This window comes from Octodon degus, unplaced genomic scaffold (assembly GCF_000260255.1).
Source record: "Octodon degus isolate 3935 unplaced genomic scaffold, OctDeg1.0 scaffold00002, whole genome shotgun sequence".
NCBI classification, from domain to species: Eukaryota; Metazoa; Chordata; class Mammalia; order Rodentia; family Octodontidae; genus Octodon; species Octodon degus.
Window position 1 is genome coordinate 29204783 of NW_004524578.1, and position 10937 is coordinate 29215719.

Below are 10937 nucleotides of genomic sequence, written 5' to 3' on the forward strand. Positions count from 1 at the left end.
TGAAACTGTCCTACCAATTTGATTTGAAACTGTCTCATTGCTATTTATCAATAAAATTATGAAAAAAATTAAAAAAAATAAAAAAATCATATTCTGGGTGACAAAACAAACTATAAGAAATGCAAAAAAAATCAAATAATACAAATTATGTTCTTTAATCACATGGAATTAAACTAAAAATCAATTAACAAGGCAAGATCTGAAAAATCAAAAAACATTTCCAAACCAAGTGTGGTGGTGCTTGCCTGTTATTTAGCACTTTGGAAGGCTGAGACAGTTGGACTGTTACTCAGAACCCAGCTTGGGTGACTAAGTTAGGGAGACAGGTCTTTAAATTAAAAAACGGCTGGAGATGTAGCTCAGTGTGACTGCCCTGAGTGTCACTATATAAGTAACTAGTGAAATAAGTAAATAAGCAAGTACTTCCCAATTAGGTACTACTAAATAACCTATAGGTCAAAAACCTGGGTGTGGCAGTATCCATCTGTAACCCACTGCCTTCAGAAAGTTGAGGCAGGATAGCTGACAGGTCAAGGCCATGGAGGACTGCATAGTGAATTCAAGGAATACAGGGACACCCTGTCTCAAACCAACCAACCAATCTGTGCAGTCAAAAGGAAGACATGGTATCAACTAAAAATACTATTTTAAACTGAGTGAATATTAAAGTACAGTATTATCAAAACTTTAGTTGAGATGCAATTAAAGCAATGCTTTGAAGGAAAGTTAGATTATTAAGTGCAGATTTTAAAAATTGAGGGCTGGGGTAAGACAGAATGGCTCCTACAAAGAAGGGTGAGGAGAAGAAGAGCATCAATGAAGATGAACATCTCTGTTCGGCATCAATGAAGTGGTGACCCGAGAATACACAATCAACATTCACAAGTGTATCCATGGAGTGGGCTTCAAGAAGTGCACCCCTCGGGCATTTAAGGAGATCCAGAAGTTTGCCATGAAGGACATGGGGACTCTAGACGTGTGCATCGACACCAAGCTCAACAGCTGTCTGGGCCAAAGGAATAAGGACTGTTCCATATCCTATCTGGCCAGGTACAGTTGTCCAGGAAATGGAATGAGGATGAAGAGTCACCAAACTGTATACCTTGGTAACTAACGACCCTGTTACCACACTCAAAAATCTCCACAGTGAATGTGGAAGAGAACGAACTTTAAAATAAAGTTAGAGAACTCCCCCTACCACCACCAAAAAAAGAGGGCTGGAAGCCAGTCTGATGGCACATACCTGTGATCCCAGCACTCTGGGAGATGGACAGCAGGACTGCAAAATGCAGTACAGTGGGACCTTGTCTCAAAAAAAAAGGGCTGAGGATATAGCTCTGGGATTAATCCTCAGTACCGCCCCACTAGAAAAAGAGAGTGAGAGAGCGAGAGCGAGAGAGAGAGAGAGAGAGAGAGAGAGAAGGGGAGAGGAGGGGAGGGGAGGGGAGGGGAAGGGAGAGACAGAGACAGAGACAGACAGTGAGACAGAGAGAGGCAGAGAGAGATGGGCTGGTAGAATGCCTGCCTAGCATGTGCAAGGTCCAGGGTTTGTTATGCAGCACTGCAAAGAAAAAAGAAAGAAAAAGAAGAAAATGGAAGGGGTAAAAAAAGGAAGGCTGGGGATATACCTGACTGGGAGAGTCCTTGGTCACTCAAGTAGCCCTGGATTCCAAACCAAGCACCTCAGAAAGGGAAAACGAGAAAGGACTAGAAAACTTTTATCTCTAAGTAGAAAAGGACTATCGCCAAGTAAGTAAAAAGAAATAAAGAACATAAATAAAATTAAGAACACAAATAAATAAGAGAAAAATCAGTGAATCCAAAAGCTGGATTTCTGACATAATTGATAAACTTCTAGTCAGACAGAGGAAAAAAAGATCAATATAACCCACAGGCATTTAAAGAATAAAGGAACATTAGAAAAAATTCTATGTCTATAAACTTATATGAAAGAGGCTGACTCCATGCAAGGTAAAAAAGTACTAAATCATACCTAAATGGAGAAAAATAATGTGTTCATGCACAATCCTAATCAAAATCCCAGAATGCTGATTCTAAACCTTATAGACAGAGCTGTGGTTTTTAGCTCAGTGATAAGAGTGTATGCTGAGACATATAAGAGGCTCAAGGTTCAATCACTAGCAACATACAAAAACAAAAAACCCATGTAGTCAACAGTACTAGAAGAACTACAAATGTAAGCTTTTTTTTTTTTTGAGACGGGCTCTCGCTTTAAACTTACTATATGTAGCCAAGTTTAGCTTTGAATTCAGAAATTCTCTTGCCTCAGCCTTCTAAGTTCACGAACAGGCTTTTTAACTTATTTCTAGACTTAACTATGAAGTTCTAGTAATGTAGATAGTGTGGTATACACTGATGGACAGGCACACAGATCAAGAGTACAAACAAGGGGCCAGGGCGGTGGCTCCGTAGAATAAGCGCTTGCCTGGCAAGCACAAGGGCCTGAGTTCAACCCCTGGTTCCGCAAAAGAGAACAAACAAGAGTAACAAGCCTAGACAAATATGATAAAATGTTTTTTGATAAAAGCATAAAGGTTAATTTTTTGAAAAGAGGGAACTGAAGAAAAATGGACATTTACATGTTAAAAACAAAAAGAAACTTGACCCATACCCTATACAAAAATTAACTCAAAATGGGTCACAGACTTTTAGGGAAGGGTCTACAGGGTGTTCAGGGTCTCATTACTAGATCAGACTTGTAGTGATCCGCCTGTTTATAGCCTCCCAAGAGCTGGAATTACAGGTGTGTGCCACCACGCCCCGTCTCAACTGCTGTCTCAGCGAGCCCCACCCAGGGTCAGGGCCAGCACAGCAGGCAGGAGGATCAAATCCTCTGCCCCTGTGCCTGCTTGCAGTCACTTTAATCTGCTGAGCTATTTGGTTGACCCTACAGACCTTTTTTATTTCTTTTTGGAAACGAAGTTTCACTATGCTGCTCAAGCTGGTCTTGAACCCCTGGGCTTAAGTGATCCTTGCACCTCAGCCATCAAGTGCTGGAGCTACAAGTAATACCCCACAGGACTCAGCTAGATCATACATCTTAATGTAAAGAGTACAACTACAAAAGGCTGAGTATGAAAACTCATGAGAGGGCTGCAGAGTGTAACTCGGTGATAGAGCACTTGCCTGATGTGACAAGCAGGGGGTTTAGTCCCCTGTACCTTAAATAACAACAAAACAAACAAACACCTTAGGAGAAAAATCTTTGCAAACTTCAACTAGACAGAGTTCTAAGAAACAATAACAAAAGCAAAATCCGTACAGTGGTCCCTCACATATCACAGAGGTTACATTCCAGACACCCCTGTGATAAGTGAAAATAAGAGAAATAGGGACTTTATATTTTAGTATTTATGTATATTTTAAGGCTTTGTAAACCCTTTCCACACTCTTGTAAACCTTTTGATACACTTTTTTTTGGATACTTTTAAAAACACTTTTAATGTTCTTACCCAGTTTCTAAACTGGTAAACCCATATAATTTTAACAACATACGTATATAGCACAGTACTACAAAATCTCGAGGTAGAGCAAAAAATCCATAATAAATAACTTAGATTAATATTTTTTGAAAGTTCATTAAACAGTGAATCCACAAAAGTCGAAGTACGGGGGCTGGTGAGATGGCTCAGTGGTCTAAAGCACCTACTTAGAACAAGCTTAGCAAAGCACAGGGACCGTGGTTCAATCCCCCAGCACCACATGCCAGTCAGCCCCACCCCCTGGTGGGCTGAGCTGGACACACACACACACATACACACAAATAAATAAATAAAAATTAAAAAACAAAACAAAAGTCGAAGCACGAATTAGCGAGGGACTCTACTAGAAAAGTGATAAATACAATCTCTTCAAAATTAGAAAATTTTTATTCTGTAAAAGAGTTAAAAGAACATTAAACCAGACTCAAACTGGAAGAAAATATTTATAAATCATGTAACTGATAAAAGATTTTTATTTAAAACACAAAGAATTCTCACAACTCAAAAGCAGTGTGATAAATCAGGGAAGCTAGACTCAAAAGCTTATATGATTCTCTTTACACAACAGTCTGGAAAAAAAGCAAAACTACAGGACTGAATAGATTTGTTTTTGCCAGGCCAGGGTAAACATGCATGTATTAATTATAAACAGAGAATTCTTTAGGGGCTGTGGAACTATTATATACCTTGATCATGGTGACAGTTACGTGTCTATTCATTTATGAAATCTCACAGAACAGTAGTACACCAAAGATTGGATTTTACTAGATAAAATGAAAATGTTTAAAACAATGAGTAATAACTACATAAATCTGACTTGCCAATACATCAGAGAGTATTTTATTCTATGCAAAAAGACCGCTTAGTTCTCCTCAGTTTTACAAAGAGTTAAGACACACCCCAGAGAAGCAATTTACCTGTGCTGGGACTGCAGTCTTTCTAAAGGCTCTGCATTCCGTTGAATCCCTTCCTGAAATATCATATCTGCTTTCTTAAAGTTTTCTCTAGCTTCATATTCTTCAGCCCATGAAATATAGAACTGAGCAAGTGAAATGCCAATCCCTTGGTTGTGTAAATAACTATACATATCCAAAGGCTCATTGCACAAATGCCCCTGTAATAAATGAAAGTGTTTAACAGTTAATCAATTTGTTCTCATTTATTGACTGTCTATTAATATGCCATACAATCCCTAGAGATTTTGTAAGCAATTCCTGCCTTGAAGAAGGTATGCCTATTACAATATAAATGATAGGGGACCATTCTTGGAAGACAAATGTGAGATTAATTTGAAGAAAAAGAGATGAGAAAGAAAAGCTACAAAGAGGTAGTATCTTAGCTTGACTCTGAAGGGAAAACAGACTCTTGAGGTACAGGATGGGAAGGGAAGGGCACAGATGAAATACTCGCCTGGGGCAGGGGTGCAGACAGACACAGACGCAAGACTAGGAAGTACGGAGGGTGTACTTTTACCGCCTTTAACTTTCCCCCTTCACTTGTCAAATACAAACTCTCTCACTATTTGTGGCTTATTTTGTTTCATTCTTTGTTGAAGACAGAGAACTTGGAAGCCAAGAGGCATCCCAAAAACCTGGTAACTTTGTGTGGCAAGTTATTTCTAGAAGGACCTACCCAACAACAGCGTCATAATTTAGTTTCACCAGATCCTTATCAGCATCCTAAGCTATTAAAGATATTTCTAATTTCATAGAAAAAAAGGCGCATCAGCAGCCTAATTAGGAGTTCTTTCACTACTACTACAGAGGTTACCTTTATGCTGCTTTCTGCTAAATAAAGAGAAGTTTTTGGTCTCACATTCGTCTGTCCTGACTTTCCAAGTCTAGGTAATGTCCTTGCATTGAAGGCCCACAGAGTTCAGTTCCTTTCCTTTTTGTCACACTCAGAATTAATGGCTTCAAATTCCCCTTCTCTAATAAACTCCACAAAGGAGAAAACCTTACTATCTACTGTTTCCCAGTCCCTATCCAGTGTTTAGAACAACAAATTGAATAAATTAAAAATTCCAGTATTTCATAGCTTAATTTTGTTGTTGTTTTGTACTTTTTTAGGGAAGGGTCTACAGGGTTTTTAAGATCTCACTGCTAGATGGGACTAATAGTGATCTGCCTGTTTACAGCCTCCTAAGAGCTGAGAATTACAGGCATGCCACCAGGCCCAGTCAATTGCTATCTCAGCATGCCCTGAGGGCAGGGCTGGCACACAGGCTGGGGGATCAAACCCCTGGCTCCTGTGCCTGCTTGCAGGTGCTTTAATCCGCTGAGCTATTTGGCCGGCACTTCATAGCTTAATTTTGGAGTAATTCAGTAAGTGGGATTTTCTTCTTATCCAACTTTGTGAGGCATGGTCTCTCACCTGTTACTAGGATGTCACTATTTGTCAATAGTCACTATTTTACAATATTTGCCACTATTCTCCAGAAATCAAGATACATTGTACATGTAGGGTTCACCTAATTTCTTATACCTGTAATTTTTTTTTGAGACAAGGTCTCATGCTATAGTTCAGGCTGGCCTTGAACTCACAGCAATCCTCCTGCCTCAGCCTCCCAGGTGCTGTGATTATAGGTATGTGTCACCACACACAGCTCTGACAATTATTTGAGATTTAAATAAATCCTATTTGGGGCTGGGGAGCTAGCTTAGCAGCTTAAGTGCCTGCCTGGCAAACACAAGGTCCTGAGTTCAACCACCAGTACCAAATAAATAAATAAATAAATCCTGTTTAAGAGATGTATATTTGTCAGGTTTAAAATACTTTTATTATACTACAATACTTATAAATAATCATGAGTATCGATTGCTTTCTTTTAAATTTCTTTTGCGACAAAAGCAATAAATAAAAATCTTTGGTTTTAGTTAGTGATTTTTTTCGTTTGGGTTTTTTTTTTTTTTTTTTTTTTTTTGAGACAGGCTCCTTTTATGTAGACCAGGCTGGCCTTGAACTTGTAGTAATCCTCCTGCCTCAGCGTCCTGAGTGCTAGGTCATGTATGCAGCATCATGCCCAGCTTTATAAAAGATATTTTCATGAAAAAAAAAAAAATCCATGAAACATGCTAGAAAAGACAGAACTACATGTCAAGTTAAAGAGTACAAAGTGGTCAGGCTGACATATATTCTTGTGTTAATATACTAGGTGAAAGTAGTCAAAGACCAATAAAAACTAAAACATCACTATATTATGGTGATTCTTATAAAGACAAGAAAGGGATTCCAGAATCACTAAGGAATCATTCTTACACAAACTGTACTGAGAGGGCTGGTTCCTGCACATCTTCCTTCTGTACAGGTACATGGCCCAGTTATGTTCAGAATAAGTGAACAAGAGCTCTGCAAACTTTATGATCAGTCTTAAAGGAGTAAAAACCTCATTATGCTACTTTGAAATCCATCTTTTAAGTGTAGCCAATTAAAAAAAAAATCGAAGTATGGCCAGGGATATAGCTCAATAGCATAGTACCTAACTGGTGAGGACTAGGTCATGGTTTGACCCCTGTATCAAAAAAAAAAAAAAAAAAAAAGGCCAAGTATGTATTCAATATTTACTATCTACTACATGGGTCCAGTTTTCCTTTTCCTTTTTTTTTGTGGTACAGGGGATTGAACTCAGGACCTTGCGCTTGCCAGGCAAGAACTTATTCCACTGAGTTATCTCCGTGGTGTGTGTGTGTGTGTGTGTGTGTGTGTGTGTGTGTGTGCCTGCCTGTCTCATATACTAGGTATCTGTGTGTGTGCCTGCCTGTCTCTTTCATATACTAGGTATCTCTAGAGAAAAATCTCTGGTTTGGCAGAGGGTTGCACCGAACTGGGGATTGAACTCAGGCCCTTGTGCTTGCCAGGGAAGCGCTTATTGCACTGAGCCATCTCCCTGGCCCAGAAAAATCTCTTGGTTTAGCATCTTAAACTTAAATGGTATTTAAGAAAGGCTCACCAATTTCAGCCAGAGGTTGAGAAATCGAGGATCACTATAATAACGTTTTTCTCCTTGTAGTGCTTCAATAGCTCTTTCTAACAATGTTGACATATTACTCTCCTTCCCACCTTGAGGATAGCTCTGCTCTGTCCAGTTAATATACCTGAGTAGGAAGAAAAGGAAAAGAACATATTTTGAATTGAAAGTGTACTTCTGTTCTGGCTCCAAGACCAATTCTAGACTTCTTTAGGTGAAAATATTTAAACATTTAGTATCTAATAAAGTATGTTTCTTTAGAGATATCTATGACATCCTAAGCCTATAATCTCAAACTTTTCCACAGTAGTTATAATATATGTTTAGGGGGAATACTGGGGAGAGGGACAAAAAGTTAAAGCTCACAGCTGTATGCTACAAACTAAACTGTGATCTCAAACACTCAAGGGTCTGAGGGCATAGAGGTAGAGCACATGCCTAGCACATGTAAGAATCTGAGGTCCTAGTTTCTGTCCCCAACACTACAAAATAAACCCAAAGCATCAAGGCTATTCTGGATCTTCACGCCTCAAGAAGCCACTTTCTACTCTGACGTACCACTGCCACAAACCAAACCTGAGGAACACAGCCATAAGGACTCACCCGTTCAAGTTTCTATTGGCTTTGTCAAATAAAAATACTCACCTATCCCAAACATCCAGAGGGTCATTTCCAGCATAAAATCGAATTTCAGATTCGAATGCCCTGAAATTTAGATGAAAAACATAAGCATAGGGGCCAGAGAGATAGCTCAGTAGAAGTGCTTGCCTGGCAAGCACAAGGGCCTGAGTTCAATCCCCGGTTCCACCAAAAAAAAAAAAAAGAAAAGAAAAATGTAAGCATATATACTGACAACAGCTAGTATCATTTTCCTTTATTTAGTAAGTATTTAATACTTACTAAAGTATTAAAGCTAGTTATTTAGTAAGTATTTAATACTGATCTAAATAACTGTACTAGAGTTTGAGGATTTGTTAAACAAAGAATAGAGATCATTAAGATTCCAACTTATTGAAGAAACAAAATATGGAGAAATGAGAACTTTTAAGACAATGCATGGAAAAGCAGCATTATACAATAGTTAAAAGTTCTAGAATATGACTTTAGATTCAAATCCAGCTCTGTCACTAGCTGAGGGACACTGGACAACTACTTACACTCTTTAGTTTCCTCATCTGTAAAATGGGGATAATATTACTTATTTTATTAGATTTATTAATCTTAGACATACTACATACTCCATAATGATAGCTTTTATTTTTTATATAGCATAGTGTTGAACACACCACACATACATACATACATACATACAAACACACACACACACACACACACACACACACACAGAAATAAGAATCTTAAAGTCAGAAAACAATTGCAGACTGGGATATAGCTCAGTGGCAGAACACTTGCTAGTACACATAAAATCCTGGGTTTGGTCCTCAGCACTAAACAAACACAAAAATAAAAAAAAAATAAAAAAATAAAAAAAGGAAAAAATTCCATGGGTAACATTAGTCAGAAGAATAATACCATATATTTACAATTTGAGGAGTACCTTAAAGAAAGTATATAAGATGACTATGAAGAGCTGGGAAAGTTAGGGCTAAGACAAGATTCACTAGTTAGAATAGAAGGTAAGTATTTGTTAATAAGCCATAATATAAAAACTATATAAGGGGCGGACCAAATAGCTCAGCGGATTAAAGCGCCTGCAAGCAGGCACAGGAGCCAGGGGTTCGATCCCCAGAGCACGCTGAAATATCAATTGAGAATGGGCATGGTGGTGTGTGCCTGTAATCCCAGGACTGAGGCTGTAAAAAGGCAGATCACTACAAGTCTGATCTAGTAGTGAGACTCTGAACACCCTGTAGACCCTTCCCTAAAATACAAAAAAGAAAAAAAAAATCTATGTAAGGAGTTAGGATCTAAGGAATAATAAATAGGTCCTGTTGCAAAGGAACTTTTCAGAAATGAAGAATTAACAATACAAAGCAGCCAAGAATGATGAATAAGAATAGACATTAAGAAGTTAAAAGGAGCTGGGCATATGAGCACAAATCTATAATCCCAGCACTCAGGAGGCTGAGGTAAGAGAATCATTGTTTGAGGCCAACCTAGGCTAGCTAAATAGTGAGTTCAAGACTGGTCTGAATTACATGAGACCCTGTCCCCTGTCTGTCCCCCTCAAAAAAAAAAAAAAAAAAAAAAAAAAAGTCAAAAGGAAGCATCACAAATGTAGCTTCTGAAGGCAGAACTTGAAAGCAGCTGAAAGATGTGAAAGGGTTTTCTCTTAGTGCTTGCCTAAGATCCTAGCATACACATTGGCCAAGCTACCTCCCCAAGGAGGGAAATCAATAGTGGAAAAAGTTGTGAAGGTAGCAGAGCTCAACCAAAAGAACTTAGGTAATAAATGGAATCATCTACAGGAGTAAGAAAGATATGCTTTAAATTTAAAAACTTTGAGCTGGGTATGTTAGATGCATGCCTATAATCACAACACTCTGGGTGGCAGAGGAGGCAGGACCTCAAATTGGAATTCACCTTGAGCAACTTAATGACTTACCAAGATGCTTTTTCAAAAAACAAAAACAAAAACAAAAACAAACTGCAGCTTTAGCCAAAAACATGCTGGGTTCTGCTGTGGTTTAAATATGAAGTAACTCCAAAAGACATGGATTGAGGGCTCAATCCCCAATATAGCACTATTCAGGTGTGAGATGTAACAGGATCATAAGACTAACATCAGCGGATTACCCACTGATGAGGTCACAGCTGAGTGGGGTCTTGGGGTGGAGCCCAACTACAGGAAGCAGTTACTGGAAGCTGCCGGTGAAGGATGACATCTGCTTTCTGGCCCCTTCCTCTCCAGCTCTTTCCAACTCTCTGCTTCCTGGCTGCCATGAGGTGAGCAGCTTTCCTCCCCCACCCCCTTCTGCCACGTTTCTCTTTAAATAAAATTTAAACTATAAAATGGTTTTTTTTTTTTTTTTTTTTGTAAGCTGTTTCTTTCTAATGAATTGACCATTTCATTTCCAAAGTTCTGAAATGGCCAACAGACCATAGAAAGACTTCTCTTTAGGCTCCTGTTTGAAACCAGCAGCTACAGCAAACTACTGGCCTTGATTCAGGGCCAACCGCCGTGTTGGTCTTGCCTAGCAGTCAGTGGATCACGGACTGACACTGCGAGCCTAAGTAAATCTTTCTTCCTTTGAGTTGTGTATGTCAGGCATTTTGTTCCAGGGAAGAAAAGGTGCGTAGTCCAGATTTCATTTGCTCAGGCCACTATTACCTTTAACTTAAGAACACCTTAAATATGGAGAACCAAGATTTCAAAAAAGATTTACAAAGCAACATTGTAAGAATAGGAAGCATTGGGGCTGGTGAGATGGCTCAGTGGTCTAAAGCACCTACTTAGAACAAGCTTAGCAAAGCACAGGGACCACGGTTCAATCCCCCAGCCCCAC

At 38.9% G+C, this 10937-nt stretch overlaps 1 protein-coding gene and 1 non-coding gene across 2 annotated transcripts in view; both read right to left on the reverse strand.

Moving 5' to 3' along the window:
• The window catches only part of Bub1b (BUB1 mitotic checkpoint serine/threonine kinase B), an 84090-nt gene that overhangs the window by 64647 nt on the left and 8506 nt on the right, over positions 1-10937 (reverse strand). The window contains exons 3-5 of the mRNA XM_023712655.1: positions 8116-8175; positions 7453-7597; positions 4421-4617 (exon numbers count right to left, since the gene is read on the reverse strand). Of these exons, the coding sequence (XP_023568423.1) occupies positions 4421-4617; positions 7453-7597; positions 8116-8175 (402 nt within the window). The remainder of the gene's footprint in view (positions 1-4420; positions 4618-7452; positions 7598-8115; positions 8176-10937) is intronic.
• Positions 10471-10607, reverse strand: LOC111816298. Its single transcript, XR_002820728.1, has one exon. It is a non-coding gene; the product is annotated as a small nucleolar RNA SNORA2/SNORA34 family (small nucleolar RNA).